General features: G+C 38.3%; 1 protein-coding gene across 1 annotated transcript in view; it reads right to left on the bottom strand.

The window, feature by feature from the left end:
• The window catches only part of SPAG16 (sperm associated antigen 16), an 832484-nt gene that overhangs the window by 225719 nt on the left and 588433 nt on the right, over nt 1–18332 (bottom strand). The window contains exon 20 of the mRNA XM_040986437.1: nt 10139–10204. Coding sequence (XP_040842371.1) covers nt 10139–10204 — 66 coding nt within the window. The remainder of the gene's footprint in view (nt 1–10138; nt 10205–18332) is intronic.

Genomic DNA, 18332 nt, shown 5'->3' with positions numbered 1-18332 from the left:
GTTCATTCTCATGTATTGCTTAATTGCAGAGACATTTGTAATTCTGGTCTTTTAAAATATATCAATAAATGAGTATATTAAATAAAAATTAAATGCACAAAATTTAAACAATGAAATGTCATCTCCAAAGTGTTTTTAGAAGAGATTATTTATTCATTAAGTATTGACTAGACAAGCCCGGCCTGTGTGAATGGCCTACTGCCAGGTGCCAGTGAAGCAGAAAACAGAAGGAACAATATGGAGATGGGTAAGACATGGGTCTACACCTTAATAAGCTGTGTAATCATTTTGAAAAAGTTATCAGGAAATTACGTAAACAAACTTAAAAGTGTTTTCCTGTGACTTTTCACTTTAGGAGTATGTGCAGATAGTAACAAATTCAACATGGGCGAGTCTTCCATTCTATTCAAAAACATGCGTGAGCCTTCCTCCCAGATGCTAGCCCTGGCTGCACCAACGTTCTTTATACTTCAACCTGTAAGTCAGCTTGCTTTCACTCGACTCTTGGCATTTATCAAAAGAAGAAATGCATCTTACCGTTAGGGGGCTGAAATAAATGGCTTGCGATAGTGTTTATGCAGCAGGTTTTGCATAAATTTATGTAAGATTTCCGAAGATCATTGGGCCCCCTGAAGAGTAAAAGCTAGCCATAGTTGACACTGCACTTGAAGTAGTGCAACTTTCAGGACACTTTAAGGATGCAAGTACTTAAATTCATTAAGCTGCTGTGCTTTATCAAGCAAAGAACTCAGCTCTTTTCTCTTGGTAGTGAGGAAAGAGGGAGGATGGGGAATGGAAACCAGAGGCACTTCTGCTGCAGTGACCATAAGTCAGAGGGGAATCTGCAATCTTGGATGTTCATATCAGCAGTTGACTTCCTTGCAATCTGGTCACATCATTTCTTCTCTTCTTGAAAAAAATTTAAATGTAACTAATTCAGTTCCAAAATGTTTGCATGGACTGTACAAAACCAAATCTCTAGTGATTTAAAAATAATTTCCCCAAGGGCCCGGCAGCGTGGCCTAGCGGCTAAGGTCCTTGCCTTGAACACGCCCAGGGAGCCCATATGGGCGCCAGTTCTAATCCCCGCAGCTCCACTTCCCATCCAGCTCCCTGCTTGTGGCCTGGGAAAGCAGTGGAGGACGGCCCAAAGCTTTGGGACCCTGAACCTGCATGGGAGACCCGGAAGAGGCTCCTGGTTCCCGGCTTAGGATTGGCGCAGTACCGGCCGTTGTGCTCACTTGGGGAGTGAATCATCGGACGGAAGATCTTCCTTTCTGTCTCTCCTCCTCTCTATATATCTGATTTTGTAATAAAAATAAATAGATCTTCAAAAAAATAATTTCCCCAGTGCTTGGATACAGCTTCTTGTTCTTAAATATGTATTTTTCGACTTCATAGAGTAATGAAATGACTCTTCCAGCCAACAGGGGAACAAAGCGTTAATTCATGCTTTTAGTAACAATGTCTTTTGGGTGGTTGGTCAATGCAGAAAACATTACATGTAGGGTAACACAAATCCTGTTAGGTTTATTTTATTTATGGTAACAGTAAGTAACCTAATATCTTACTCTATTTGGCAAAAGTCTCTTTAAAAGTGGCCAATTATCATTGATTAATATACTATTCACTGCAATAAGATTGCTGGAGTAACCTGCAATAAATCTATTTTTTTTAATATGGACATAATCACAGCCACCATAAAGTCAGGGTAGCTCCACCATAAACTCAAAGGAAGTCATTTACAAATAAGGTTTGTGTCATCATAACGTTCATGTTTATAGACATCAGCCAATATCGAGCTGGTGCTGTAGCAGATTGGATAAAACACACTCGAAACTACAGTTGTATTTATAAGAACAGATTCGACTGTAAAACTACACAAGTCTTTTCAACTAAAATTCACAGTCTTTCTAAGAACTACGCTTTCCTACGCTGAGCTTCCTTACACCACCCCCAGGTTTTTTGAAGTTCTCCATTTCTTTTCCCTACTAGTGGCATAGGCATCTTGAATTGACGGTATACAACTGTATTCACGGAAGGATCTTTGGAGAAAGCAAAGTTACAATCTCATAAAGGAAAAGAAGTCTTTTTTTTTTTTTTTAACCATTATAGGTTCACAAAACATAAGGAAGCAATTCATAATTTAATAGCTTGGTTTCTTCCATACATTCATATTGATGAGGCAGAAAGAAGCTAGAACAAAGGTCATGTGGGTCATGGAGAGTCAGGCCTGCTCCCAGGTCATCCAAAGTGGGTCCTGGTCTGAGTTTCACAAAGCCACACGTCTGTTCATGGATAATCAGGACTAGAACTACCAAGACTATAACGGCTCAGGAAGTTCCAGGAATACCAACACCTCAAGCCTAACCATTTATTATATGTATTCACTTCTGTACTCTCCACCTGTTTGCTCCTGCTCTCACGAAAAAAAAAAAAAAAAACACCCCATGCATGAGACAAAAGACAATTGGGGCTTAACTGGGATGCCGTGTGGAGAAACAAAGGTTCTTCCTTTCCCATAAGAGGCTATCAGTTCCCATAATAATTTCAGTATGGATGCTGAAAGACAACAGCTTGAAAAGAAGTACTGTAATCCTTAGGTGCCATCAAAAAGAAACACAGGTTATCTTAAGCTGCTTTGTGGTCCTAGAACACACATTTAAGTTAGAAACACAAATCCTGATTGTTAATTACCACTCCACTAACCGGCCAGGGAATATTTGCCAATTACTCTTTTAAAAAAGGATGAAATCGTGAATAAGTAAAAAATACAGCAAGTCACTAAGTCCAGAGTTCTGAATGTGATGTAAACATTATCATTTTATTAAATCAGAAAGACTATTGAAAGTCTCGATATAGTGATGGGAATGGGGAGGGATAAAATAAGGTGGTGACTGACGTGCAAAAACTCCCAAATCATTGCAAAAGCTACCTGAAGAAACTCCAGTTCAACCTGCTGGGAGAGGTGAGTAACCTTTGAGTCATTTTTTTTTTCCAGCAGGGTCACTCTGGGTATACAGATTAAATCTCTTCTGGAGGAAGGGCAAACTCTCCTGCTCTGCTTATAGTTTTGCATGTTAACTAGCAGACACTTAGTGAAATATGCATTAACAGGGTCACATTCACCTGAGAACACACAATTAAGTGGGGGAAAATTACATTAAAGAGGATAATCAAGTTTTCCTGTAATTAAGCTTATGAGTAAATGGGTGTGATCATTTTTCTTTCTCTAATTATGTGATTCAGAGACTATGTATGATGCATTAGACATTATGCCTATATTTAAAACAAGTTATTAAAATATCATGCTATTTATCATACATGTAGCTTTTCACAGCTTTTATATTACACACTAGCTTCCCCACTAGAGTTGGTCACAATGAGAGAGAAATGTATATTTCACATTCGCATTTTCATGTGCAGAACATTTTTTTTAATTGGGTCACTTGCTTAAATGTGGTTTCACTAATTCAGAAGATAATTTGCCTACATGGCCAAATCCCCTGAGCACTGACATTATTTCTTATATAAATGATTAAAGATATTTTATGCTACTTTTGACAGCTATCTGCTCCAAACAAAGTGGTCTGTCAACTGTATTAAGAGTTTTCATAAGATTTAAAATTAATCATACAAAGTAAACTTAGTTCTGCCACAATTAAATTGTCCTAACAATATTATTTGCAATATTTCTTTAGGCTATGGATTGTAATGACTTTCTGATATTTCCTAATCAATGAATGCTTATTGATTAGCTTCTGTTCCAAGAAGCAAGACAAAAGTTTTGAGCTGAAATTTTTAAAAAGGCAAGGGATTTTCACACAAAAGAGTCATTTACAGGTGACATAGCCAGGGCATTTTCACAGAAATAAACATTATGTGAACCATATATAATGCCTATTTTACATTATCTTCAACTATACTATATTAAACTAATAAAAATAAGAACAACCTTCCTTGCTAACCAGGTTATTTATTAGATTCAACATGTTGCTTCTGCTTTATCTGAACTGAGACTGTGGATAGAACATGTTACGATGGCAAGAGCTGGACTGGGAGGCAAGCTGGGCTGAGCCAGGCTGTAGCACCTGCTGGCGGATGCTGAGACTGAGGCGTGGGCAGTCTCAGACCTGGCAGCAGCACCTGCTGGCTCATGCAAGACTTGAAGTCAGCAGTGTGCCTAGCAGGGGAGCCCCCAGGACTCTACCGTGGTGCTGCTTCCATGTGAGATTATGAGAGCTGGGATTGTAGATGGGCTGGGCTGGGCAAGCTGCCACACCCTTTGACATGCACAGCATCAGATGGCAAATAACACCCTCAGAACATTCTTTCCCCATACTGAAGTTTCTAAGGCATCATTAGATGACCATCCCCCATCCCCAGGTGCTAATGCAGTTTGGCAGCAAGGAGCAGCCCCATACCTCCCCTACCCAATGGACAAAGGAAAAAGAAAAATTGAAACATTTGTCCTACCCAGCCTCCTCCATACTTGAACCTTCTAACCCTAATCAGAGGCCCACATGGGCATGCATCTCTCTCAATTATGCAAACAATTAAAAAATATATTAAAAATTTAAGAAGCAAAACAGGTGGTTCTGAGAGATACCTAATTTTAAGATATTATATAGTATTATATAGTATATATGGGATAAAATGATTTTTAAATGTAGGAATACTGAAACAATTCATATTTGCATAAAGAATAACATGTTGCACACTCCTTAATTCTCTATTCTATTGTTGTTCCCACTTTGCCTGGATAGAAGCTGCTATAGTGACTTTCAGCGCACGTTTAGAAGTTCTGACTTATGCATCATCGAGGTGTAGTAATGAATAAGAACTGGCATCAAATATCAATATTATTGGCCTAGCTAAATGGTAGCTGACATCAACTTGGATAGCTGAAGAAGTAAACAAAATTGAAAGTTTTGTAGTTTGTAAATACTGCCTGACATCGTTTGTCCTTCAGAGGATCAATGGCATGACCTAAGTATTATCTGCATTCCATATGTCTAAAGGCCAAATATTGATAATAAATACTTTGGGCTTAGATAAAAGACCCAGATCAGAATTTCAGCTTTCTTTGCTAAAAATTGAGGATAACTTTTTAAGTGCAAGTATTTGTTAATCAAATACTTAAGGAAAATATAATGTGAGTGTATTTAGGTCTACATACTGGCAATTTAGGTAAACAATCTTTTTCAGTTCAAATTTAAACTCCAAACCTTCTGATAATTACATGACATGTACCAATATGAAAGAGACACAATACCCTTACTGTAATGTTTTTTAGTAAGAGCCCAAGTTTAATAGAAAAAGTTTAGAATCTTGTTTCCTTTTTACTTTAACAGGTACAAAATGTAAGCTTCACCTTTATGGTTTAACAATCACATGAAATTAAAAAGCAAAATATGAAGAATTATGTTATAAAATGATGTGTGTATATAAATGACTTTGTGCTTTTAAATGTTTTTTTACTTATTAAACTAAAATTGTTAGAAATGAACATTAGCTCCAATAATAATAATAGTGCCAGAAATAATATCATTTTCTAATTTCCATGCACTGTGTAAATACATTACATTTGTTATCTCATTCTTGCTCGTCTTTTATTGCTTATTTGACAGAAGAACTAAGATTTTTTTTAATATATTTTATGAATGGCAAAATCCAAGTCCAAAAATACTATTAGGAATAAAATATAACTTGAATTGGGTAATTGTCTGCTTCAAACAAGTGGTATACCATGTCACAGAAACTTTCTAAGAAACAGTTCATCTAACCTGATGATTAAATGAGTTTAGTTTGCAGCTCAGCATCCAGAGAACTTGGAAGGCTAATAAAATTTAAATAAATATGATAGAACGATACTGGGGTGTAATGAAAGTGTTTCGCTTATGTTTGTTCAGAGCTTTGAGTGCATTCATTTATTCATCACTTTTGAGTCCTACATATGCAAAACAAGCCAGCCTTGATGTTGGAGATATTGAATCAAACAAAATTGAGACTATCCTTTTCTCATTGCTTTCCACTGAATTCCAGGACAGAAAGATTTTCGAAAAAAAGCGAACAGACAAAAAGCCTCAGACAGTTGCTAACTCTGACTCATTCTCCCTCTTCTGTCTGGGATGAATAGGATGATATTTACCAAGAAGATAACTCTGCAAAAGGGATCAGCTGAGATGGTGAAACAGCAAAAACTGCTTTTTTTTTTTTAATGAATTAGAGATATGCAGGCTGAAACAGCTAATCATGAATCTGGATTTCAGGATGGAGTTTATTTGGAAATCATAAGCATATGGATGAAATTAAGAAAAAGTTTGATACAGTACATGATTTAAGATGGAGTCTTGGCACAGATTGACAATTAACAGTCAGAAATCTATGAAGTATTCAGAAGAGTAGTAGCTAATGGTAGTTTACCTCTAAGGACTCAAGACAGGGAAAGGTTTTATGTGACAATAACAAGTAATTTAACAATAATGGAGAAATATTAGAGAAGTGGTCATTAGCTCAACAGGAAAATCTAAAGCCATTTCAGAGAACTTGCAGCTAGGAGACAATTTCATCCCTTAATTTGAGGTTGTTGTGGCCATTTGAGTAGTAAGCCACCATGAGGTTGGAGCCTGTACCACCAAGTCTGTTTTCAGATAAATTTGTAAGAATATATTTCCAAAAATTGAAATAGTAAACGAGAAGTTGACATAGCCAAGAAAGATACAGTGTGTTATCAAAAAGATCTAAAAAAAAAATTAGTCACAATGTCATATAGAGAACTAAAACATAGGAAATGTAAATAAAGACACATGCATGGAGAATTAAAAATAAATTTCAGTGTTCATATGAAAAGGAGTTTCTAAATGAGAGACAAGAGGGACTTAGCTATATATATATAAAGAATATATATATTTATGTAAAGAATATATATATGTAAAGAAATAATGGCTATCATATATATAATGACTATACTACATAAAAAATACATACTGTATCTATTATATATACACCATTTTGAATGTGCATATATAACATTTTCTTTCTCCTTTTTAAGATTTATTTATTTCCATTGGCAAGACCTACAGACAGAAAGAGAGACAGAGAGAAAGATCCTCCATCCACTGGTTCATTCCATGAGTGGCAACAATGGTCTGAGTTGAGCCAATCTGAAGCCAGGAGCCAGGGAGCTTTCTCAGGTCTCCCACGTAGGTGCAGGGTCCCAAGGCCTTGGGCCATCTTCCACTGCTTTCCCAGTCTACAAGCAGGGAGCTGGATGGGAAGTGGAGCACCCGGGTTACAAACTGGCACTCATGTGGGATCCTGACGCATGCAAGGTGAAGACTTTAGCCACTATTAGGCTACCACACTTGGCCTATAACATTTTCAAAATGGTGGGAAGTCAAGTGTGCTGACCACTGAGAGAGTAATTCAAGCCCTAAGAAATACAGAAAGGAAATGATTCACCATGTAGATACATTGTGGAAAATTTGAAAATGTAAAGATATTTTATTTTATAGAAAAAAAATGCTAAATACATAACGTATATTGGATCAGGCTGAGAGTAGGTTCTCACTGGAAATAGGGTGTCATAAGAAAATGGAGTGGCAGAATAGAAACAAAATAATATCTTCAGATACATATATATCAAGGAAGAATACAAACTACACACTTCCTAAAACACTACCAGGGGATATTCTTCACCAGGAAGAAAATGAAACCTTGAGGTAAGGAAGGCAAAAAGATAACTCAATCGTAGGCGAGCAACAATCAAACAATTGGCCATAAGTGTTAACTGTTTTTCATAACTCATTTCAAGGTGAGACTAAATTGCAAAAGAAAAAGAATAACATAGAAAATGTATAATTTAAGTCCAACAAGAGCCACAGGAAGGCAGGATGGAATCCTCTTGCCAATCAGGGAACTGGTGAACCTACTGGAAGACTGGAAAACTGAAGCAATGGGAGACCCTATCTCTACACAGAACTTTAGTGATGATGTCTATCCCAACAGGCATCAAATAATCAGCAAAGCTCATGCTACTGACTACTTTCCAAGAACATGGATGCTCTCTACAATGATCACAACACCACGGTGCTCAAACTCAGGGATTTCAGCTCTGATGCTTTCTTATGTTAGCACAGTCCATACTCTGGTGTTCATGAGCTCAACCTCGATGGCTTGTCTGGATGTGAACTGTGTCACACTGCCATGTCCCCGAGAGACTCTCCCATGTCTCAGGGCTCTGAGGCCACTACTGCCCTCCACCTCTCAATACTCCTCAGCAGACCCGTGACAGCAAACACATTCTTCAAAAGAACAATGGAGAACACAACCTACAAGTCGGCACAACAAAGCAAAATTTCTTAGTACTTAATGAATGTGCGCAGTTAGCGAAGATGAATAGGCAATTTTCAGTTAGGTTTTAAGATGTTGGTTTTCAGTAAGGCTGTAACAATCCTTTCGGTAAGAACACAACATACACAGAAAAACTGGTCAGTGATTTTGATATTGGATTCCTGGACTTCAGATCCATCATCTTGCTCTCTGAAATATGTATAATTAATGTCTTCCTTCATTGCTGATTCAATACACTTCTCTTGCGTATTTCCATATTTATCCAGTTTACTATTTAGAATGTTAAATGGTTTGTCTTTTTCAGTTATGATAAACTTACCAGAATGCCTAAGTTACAAAATATTAGTTGACTGCATTTTAGTCTCCATCTCCTTTTCTTAAGGCATGTGAAGTTAGAAGGCATTTAATAGAGTCGCAGGATAACTATCCTACAGCATATGAGGCCACAGTGCATAAAAGTTGCTTTACTAACCCAGAAATAAAATTTTACTTGGTGTCTACATTCAATCCTCCTTAATATGGTGCTGTTCAACTAATTGGTGCACCACAGTCAATTAAGCAGAATAGTCTTCACAAAGAGAAATCTGTTAAAACATAATGGTGACTGAGCCTATCATTAAAATGCTCAAGACAGACACCACCACTGGCACAGCTACAGTGGGAGCAATCAGCATTTCCTGCGAAGATATAATTTGTCATGAGCATTTTTTCCTCTTTTTGGAAGACTAATAATATCACGATAGTAACAGAATTTTGACTACGCTGTCACTTTGAAGTCAGATGGCAGTAATCTATGAGGTTTCTTTTTAATTAGAAAAGAAAAATGCAAGAAATTTAGATTCTCACTCTTCTGGAAACTCACAAATTAAAATGTTAGCTATAATTAAATCATGGAATTTGAAGGAACCTGAGAGGTCATCTATCTGGTCAATTCACTTACTATCTGCACCCAATACAGACACCAGCAGTTGGCTTAGCACTGCAAAGGAATGCTTCTCAATGTCATTGCTGGTAAAATTCTCCTTATATCTATACACCCTCAACTGCAGAGAAAACACTTAGTCAGTGTGTGTATTCTAAACCAAAGATAATTCCTGTTGGTTTTGGTGTTATTCTGCAGGTTTCTTTTCAAGCACATTTTTTATGATTGTGCATTAAAGTTTAATGTGATCTATATTCCACTATCTTTTTAAAGTCCAAGTTATATTAAAGACTCATAACAATATATTGAAAAGGGGATTGAATACAATAGAATTTCCCATGATTCATGCCAATACTTGGTGCATCTGTGTAAACGCTTTTGTTTATACACGTTTTAAAATTCTGCAATCTTATTCAATCTGGGTTTCACTGTTCCTAATTAAATTTAAATTTGTTCTCATCATACTAACACTATTTTTTATCTTGGAAATTTGATTCATAATAATAAATTTACAAAGCAGGCTTTGGCACAACTGTTAAGATAGCTCTGGTGATACCCACATCCCCTCCATTGGAATGCCTGGTTGAATTCCCGGATTTACTTCCAGTCTCACTTCCTGCCAACCAAATCCAGGTGCCAGCAAGAACTAGATTCCCTTCCCCTTAGGCAGGGTGGTTGTGGCTGGTCTGAGTTCCAAGCTAAGGACTTTGGCCATGTCCTTCACTGAACTGTGGATGGAAGATACTCTGCATTTTCATGCTGCCCCAAGCCTTTCAGGTAAAATGAACATCAATTTTAAATTTTTTATAGGTAATTTTTATATGAAGCATTAAAATAATCTGTTAGAAGATGTCAACTTACCACAGGAGAGAAGGTGGCATCATTAATGGAATGCAAGTGACCATATAGTGACTGCTCACATTTACCCTAAAAAGACAAAGCAGAAATAAAAGTAGAGATTTCATGTTGGTACATAAAAAGGAATTGAAAGACATTTTTTAAAGTTAGCAATTTATGCACTTATTGTCCAAAAGCAATAACATTTTCACAACAGGAAACAGGCTTTTGCTATCAACCAGCACTGAGGATAGGGCTGAGCTGGGTAAGTGTGCTATAGTTGGTATCCACACCAAAATTCCATAGTTCTTTCCTTTACATTATTGAGCCGGGGGGTGAACCCTCACCAAGCAGCTCCAGTTCCATTTCACCTTTATCATTGGTTTCTATCTCCGGGACTAAGGATTGAAACCCCTTATGGCATTTCAAAACAGAATTTCCAACACTCACGAGGAAGGAGGCAAGGCTGGTTTTTGTTGTTTGTTTTCAATTAAAGAATCTCATAACTTTCAGTTCAGCATTAATATAATATGTACACAACATCATGAAATGTGTATAGTGATATTTTAGTATAAACACTTGTGTTATGAAATTCATATTTTGTATCTATCCAATCACACTAATTTTTCTGATCAATGGGTAAAATTAAAATTGGAAATCAAATTTTCCAAAGTTGATGTCTTCTCTAGGAAAGATGGACCTGTGACACATTGGGCATCTCCAAATGAGGAACCTCAGATTAGCATATGAAGGTACAAAGGTTATTTTTGAGAATGTTTTGGAAATATCCCAAATGCCATTGAAGAACCACAGAAAGATGTATCTGGATGGTTTTGATGGTTTTCTGAAGCTTTTTACCATCAGAATTCAGATTTCATTCAACAATTTAACAGATGTTTTTCAGCAATTAAGATGTACCAGGCACAATTCTAGATACTTAGCAGAACTCAACAGATCAAACCAAGAGTCTGGCCCTGTGAAAAAGGCATAGTATGTGTTTAAATGTGAGAAGAAGAAAATATCAGGAAAGGTAGGGATACATGATAAGTTATTTTGGGGCAGAGAGGCCAACAACAAGTTCCCCATCAAGTAGCATGATCCGGTTTGGCCTCACTCAGAAGGTAAAGTTTGAATAAGGACTGAAGGTTGCACAGCCCAGTGGCTACGTGGAGGAAGTATCTTTCACGTGCAAAGCTCTCAGGTGGTCAAGCTCTCAGGCTTGACATGTTTGTGGAGCTACAAGGAAGATTTCATCTTATTCCTTTGGCCATCTTGTATTTACATTAAAAATTTTTGAGGCTGGGAGTAAGTTCACAGAAAGCCCTTCAAAATGAGATATTAATGCGAGGGCATGACTACGATGCCACCTAATTATTATTGATCATCCATACTATATTTATGAATAAGCAAACGTAGAAATGTCTTATAACTAAGCTATTTCACCCTAACTATTGCCAGTGTATTCAGCAAGTTAACTTTCAAATGTACATTTATAGAATCAAGATATGCTACTAATCCTTGTTCAGAGAATGCAAAATCTCACCATATATAAAAATTCCACAGGAGTACATTAAAACATGTTGGCACTCACTCTTGGAGCTTACACTTTCCCCTTGTTAATCTGGCTCAGCATTTTTCTACTGTTATAACTTCAAAGTAGTTGCACCAAAATTTTAGAATCATCCAAATCCCCAAAGTAGAAGCAAATTACTTACAAAGTCAAAAAGACAAAGTATGAGATGTTATAATTGAAAAAGATGCATTGTAATTGTACTTTACATATTATCATGGATCTTTCACATTTCACTTTGAGAAATAATAGACAGTGATATAATACACTTTTACCATGAGTATCGTGTGCTAATATTTTTACAAAGATTTAAATCACCAGATTTATCTTAAAATATTTTTTGCATTAATATACTTTTCGCATTTGATCTTCTTCTAACTTGAGGGTCCCTAAACTATTTGATTAATTGGTAAGGAAAATGTAGTTTTCTGATTCAAATCCCGCATGCCAAGTTTTAATTCAAAGTAGTGTCTCTAAGGCACTCCTGAAAAGCCCTGGAAATATGGGGTTATAATGGAAATGCTGACGGGCCACATTTATGCTGTTACAACAAAACCTGACTCAAAGATAAATGTTTCATGAATTAAGCTAAAAAATCCTTTCTATCCAGCTTTGTTCCCAAGATAAAAGTGAATCTAGTCTTTTTATGGTATAGGGAATATGTCGGTTACTAATATTCTAGTCTACAAACAGCCTTAATGAAAGGCAGTTCCCAAACTGGGATATTAAAATTTGGAATATTAACTCTGAAGAATTCTTGTCAGAATTGTTTTCTTTCAGAAGAGTGGGAAAAATGAAGGGAAAAAGTATCATGTGACCAAACACTACTCTAGATTTTGATTATCTCAGAGGGAAAAGCTGTGTGTCCCCGGCAAGTAGAATTCCTTCTCTCTTAATTCTTGGAGCAGATACCTCATGGCTGTGTGACCTTAAACAAATTGTTTCAATTCACTGTGCTTCCTTTGCTGACTGTATTATTAATTAGAATTGTAAAATAGTTGGTGGGCTACAAAAAGAAAGACCCAATCCATTGAAATGCTGATGACTTTCCATCAACAGCATCACACTGTCTTTATGCTGAGCTTCAAATCTGAACTCTCCTTAGAGAGGCCAGGGGAGGCTTAAGTAGTGTGTCTCTGCTGCCTTCCCCTTGCTTTGAACCTTGTCACCAGGGCTCCCTGGCTGTCTGGATTCTATTTGAATTCAGCCAGAGGCATGTGCCACCAGGATATGGACGAGCAGGGAGGATAGACAAATGACCACATTTGCTTCCTTTCTGCTCAGCGGTCATTTGTCACTGGCCCTACTGTCTACCAAACCCTACAACTCTGGTTGGATACCTCTTCCATTACTACACTTCCTACGGTGTTTCCTACTCTCCATCCCATTCCTTCGGACTCAGATAGTGACAGCTTTCCAGTGTTGGGAAGACCTGGGTGCCGTTTTGGAATCCTTAATCCTGCCCACACCTCTGGACCTACTCAACCAGAGTTTACTCTATATGGCCTCAATTTCCTAATGATGACCTTCCTGAAGCAGTATGTCAGATATAATATGCAAAAGAAAATTTAAATTATTACTTCTCAATTGCCTCCTTTGATTCTCACCAAATCATTCCTTTATACATGTAAGTGAGATCAAGCACAAAAAGAAAAATTCTAGGTTATCAAAAATCTGGTTTTCAAAACATTTATTCCCCAAATATCATCCCAATTCTTTCAGGACATCAATTCTTTATTTGAAATACAGCCCTGCTATGACCAAATTCTGTCCCTCTTCATCACTGGTACTCTGATCCAGGACAGTATCCTTGGGAGCCTGGATAGATCGGCAGCTTTTTACTGATCTCCTTGCCTCTACTTTCACCCCACATCCCATTCATCTCTCAGTGCAACTAGATGAGGCAGCAACAACAACACACCCAGAATCTGGTTATACCATGTTATGCTCTTGCTTCCAGCCATCCAATACATTACTCTTGTCCCAATACATTACTCTTGTCCTAAGAATGAATCCAAACTCTTCATCTGGACTCCAAGTTTCCATCTTGGTTGGCTCCTGTCGCTGATTCTATCCTTCATCACTCTGCCTTGACGTTCACTACTTAACTTTATTGTCAGGCTTTTCCTTGGCCAGAGTCCTGGCATCCAGATCAGAGAATGACAGACACCATCCCTGCCGAAAGATGACCTTGGAGTGATTTGAGATCTTCCCCTGAAGCACTAGTTTACACTCAATGGGGATACAAGCTCAAGAACTTCCGTCCATTTCTGAAGATTGTATAAATTTTAAAGCTGAAGCTTTAGTTTTTCTCTTCTCTTTCTTCTTATCATCTCCTGACTTGAGACTCAGTTTTTCAGGTTAGGGGTTCACTATTGTGGTACATAATCCTAAAGTTACCACATTCTACATTTGATTCTCACTTCTCTCACTCCATCATGGAAAATTGAGATGCAGAAGAAAACAGGATGCTCTTTCAGTAAGTAAATGGCTTGCAGTCTGATCCAGCAGCCGTCTATGATGTCCTAGGATAATAAATGTCAATGTAGACATATCAGATTGTCACACTGACCTTCATGTAACATGTTCCTACTTTCGTACTTGTTTTTCTATCTGGGACTTTCCTCTTTGAATGTATAGGTGACCTTGTATTTTCCAATTTGCTTTCATCTCAGTTCCTTTTGGTGATGTTCTAACATCCATTCATGATTCTTATGTGTAGCCAGTGCAGTCAAAGAAACTATCTTCTGGTACCCATTTTTCTTTTCTTTTGTGTATATTGTGTGAAAGGTCATGCTATGAATGAGACGTGAGCTTCCATTGCATCAAATATCTGAGATGTATAGGTTCACCTCTTACCACAGGTATCAATAACTACTAAATAAGCCAATCAGTAACCAAAGCTACTTAACATATTCCATTTATAATTAGTTTCCTGCCACTAGAATTAAGCCCCATCAGAGGAAACAGTTTATTTTTTCTACCACCTTACTATCCCAAAGGCCTACAACAGCTCTGGTAGAATTCGATAAACAGTTGATGAGTGAAAGAGTAAGCATAGTCGCAAAGAAATTTATAAACCCATAAGGTAAGTCACCTTAACCTTGAGGTGCAGGAACAGGGAGCATGTGAGGTCACTGGTCAAACTTTTCCAGTGTTCTTCTTCTTTCTGGGTTAACTGGAACACTCCTGGCCCTTATGAACCCAAACCCTTATAGTGTAAAAGCAGGTCCAGCTTCCTGTCTGATTCCCTTAAACTCAAGTGTCTTTGCATTTCCTTTATCAAAAAGAATGTGACTTAAGAGAGTAATCCAGCTAATCTTACAAGGTCAAAGATTCAATCTATTGCTTCACCAATAGATAAAAATCTTGATGGCCAGTGTGTTGGAATTCCAGGTCTGTGCAGAATGTAAGTGCTGCCCTCACATGACCCCCACACCAACTAGGACTCACTTGGCATTTTGAACTCTCTCAAGATCATAGCATCACTCACTGATCAATCAAAGGATGGTCAGGAGCTCCACTCACTAATGATTAACTTGGACATGAGCTGATCATGTCCTTTTAGGAACTTGGGTATGAGCTGATCATGTACCTTTCAGCCCTTTTTTTCAATCTACAAGGATCTTCATTCCATAATACTTGGGGAACCCAGGTTCCTTGCTCTGTGCTTTGCAATGAATTCCTTCTTTTTTCCACCATGCCAACGTTACTGATTGATTTCTGTGCATCAGGCAAGCTGACCCAGTCTGAGGCTTCTACCACAATACCTCTAAGCAGTGTTGTTTGACAACAACGGCATGGTTGTACAACGCGACAGTAGGTTCTGGCCTAAGCATGGAAGAAGAAACGCTGTCATAATCCTTTCACATTCCCTGAGCCACCTTTCCAAACCTTAATTCTAGGGCAATGCGTTCCAGGGCCTCTTTTCACTCTGGCACAAACACACACATTTTAGTTGGTGGCTCCTGGAGAGAAAACTTCCTGCTCCTGCTCTATGAGGCAGGGAGCAAGAACTAAATATGAATGCTGCAAGATTAGAGGTTGGTAGTTACCATAATACAACCTGGCTTGACTGCTACCTGTTTGATGGAAGATCTACTTTGCCTCGTTAGTGTATTAAAAGAATGGACAGCCATTGTAAACGATGTTATTGGAAAAGTTTAAAAAACTATCAAAATTCTAACAATTAAACAATCTAAAAATGATGTCCCAATATCATAAGTAATCACACATTTCCACTAAAATCTTTTAAGTAGTCAGAGCTCACACATATTCATTCTCATTATAATGAGAGTTTAGCCAATGAATTCAACATTCTTTTGACAAATTTTAAGATTTAAAACCATAAAGTGAGCCCACCAAACTTAGACTTTTCCCCCCTAGAATATCTTTAAAAATGACTCTCTTTCTGAAGTGTTAAAGCAACTTTAATTTAGCAATATATACTTTAAATAAAGTAAATGCAAATATCCTAGAGGCTTAGCTCAATGAATTTTTATGTATGAATAAATCTGTGTAACTTCTACTCAGATTAAGACATAGAACATTCTTATTGTTCCAGAAAGATTTTACATGCTCATCTCTTTATAAAACATTGCCACATTGTTGTTACTATATATTTTTTTGAGAACAGAAATGCAAGTATATGGCTGTGATGTCAAATATTATGAATGCTATCCAATGAAAAGTTAGTCTTCCAGTCCTGGAGACCTTTATATGTAACCACCGTAATTTTTTCTTTTGTGTACTTCAAAGATAATTCTATGTACATGCAATCATTTATTCTGTCTCATGACTCTATCTCAGTTTTATAGAAATTAAATCATAATATATTATGAACATTTTTGTGGTGGCAAAGAATGAGATGCTGGGTTTAAAACTCAGCTCACTGGAAAGTTATTGCTAATACTCTTTTCAGTATAAACCCTATGTGAAGTACTCATACATGGTAACTCTTTTAATCTCTACCAGATAAAGCTGTTACCTTTTTTAACTGATAGGATCTGGAGAAAAGGAGGGAAGAATGGTGGGTGGAGAGAAGGCAGGGAGGGAAGGAGAGAGAGGGGAAGAGAGAGAGAGAGAAAGAGAGATAGAGAAAGAGAGAGAGAATGAATGAGTTCTCAGCCATTGGTTCATTCCCCAAATGCCCACAGCATCTGGAGCTGGGCCAGGGCTGAAGCCTAGTACTTCGGAACACAACCAGGGTCGCTTACTTGGGTGGTAGGGACCCAAGTCCTGAGCTATGTCTATTGTCAGCCCCTACTTCCATGCCTTCACTACCCATTAGCAAGAAGCTGGTGTGGGAGATTGTCCCTGGATCTCCACCTGCCAAGTCCCTATGGGAGGCTGTGGGCACATGACACACTGTGCCCTTGGCTGGCAGATCCCACCATGGCCTGTTCACTGGACATATAACAAGAGTGATGGGCTGCACCACAGTCTCTCCCTACTCTGCCAGGACTTCCTTTGTAAACAGTTCTAGGAAGTCAAATGTTATATTCATCCTGCTTTTCAACATGTAATGAAGTCTGCCCTGAGAAACAGTCTCCTATACCTCCTGTGTTTCCTGACCTTTACCTTCATTGGTGGGTCCAGAGAGATAGATCTGTTAGCCAGTCACAATATTGTTGTTGACTGAAAGTACTGTCGGGACCGCCCTTCTGCCAGCCCCCTTCTCCTATATAAGCTTATGACTTCTCTCAAATAAATGAATATCCTTCACTACCAGTTTGTCTCCAGTGTTTCTGTTGCAGAAGAAAACTGTCGCCTCACCCCTTGGTGGTCTTGGGGACTGCTGGACAAAAGACCCCCAAAAACTAGCACCCAAACAGGGAACTTGAGAGTTTGAGACTTTGAGAATTTGAGACTTCAAGGGTTCAAGAGTTTGAGACTTTGAGAGTTTGAGGCTTCAAACTTCAGGTAAGATTGAGTGATGCCCCAGCCTTGGTTTGTGGACTGAGATTTTTGCCCTAACCAGAGAGCGTTGAGATGATCACCCTGGTTTGTGGGTTCAAGTTTTGCCTGGTGGTAGGCACTCCAGCTTGGGCTCTAAGATTTTGGTCTTTGGTTTGGTTTCAGTGTGAGAAGATTTTTGCTTTTTTGTGGAGCTCTTGGTACATGGGTGCTCTTGTTTCCTTGACTGTGTCTTACTGTGATCATGGGTCAAATAAGTTCAAGTGACTTAGATCAAAACGCGGAGGTAGACCGCCCTGGAGACAAATGCCTCTGACTCTCAGGAGAGTGATGTTGAATCCCATCTTAGTGCAGAAGAAAATGCACATGATGGGCCCAGCGGCGTGGCCTAGCTGCTTAAGTCCTCACCATGAATGCCGGGAGCCCATATAGGCACCGGTTCTAATCCCTGCAGCTCCACTTCCCATCCAGCTCCCTGTTTGTGGCCTGGGAAAGCAGTTGAAGGCGGCCCAAAGCCTTGGGACCCTGCACCTGCGTGGGAGACCGGGAAAGAAGTTCCTGGCTTCAGATCGGCGCAGCACCTGACGCTGCAGCCACTTGGGGAGTGAATCATCAGATGGAAGATCTTCCTCTCTGTCTCCTCCTCTATGTGTATCTGACTTTCCAATAAATAAATAAATCTTAAAAAAAAAATAAAAAACAGAAAGTACACATGAATCATGTTTGGAAGTG

Source organism: Ochotona curzoniae, unplaced genomic scaffold, assembly GCF_017591425.1.
Source record: "Ochotona curzoniae isolate NIBS_2020 unplaced genomic scaffold, NIBS_Ocur_1.0 contig_4514, whole genome shotgun sequence".
Lineage (NCBI taxonomy): Eukaryota > Metazoa > Chordata > Mammalia > Lagomorpha > Ochotonidae > Ochotona > Ochotona curzoniae.
Note: the sequence above shows the minus strand (reverse complement) of the source record. Positions and strands in the feature narration are given on the sequence as shown.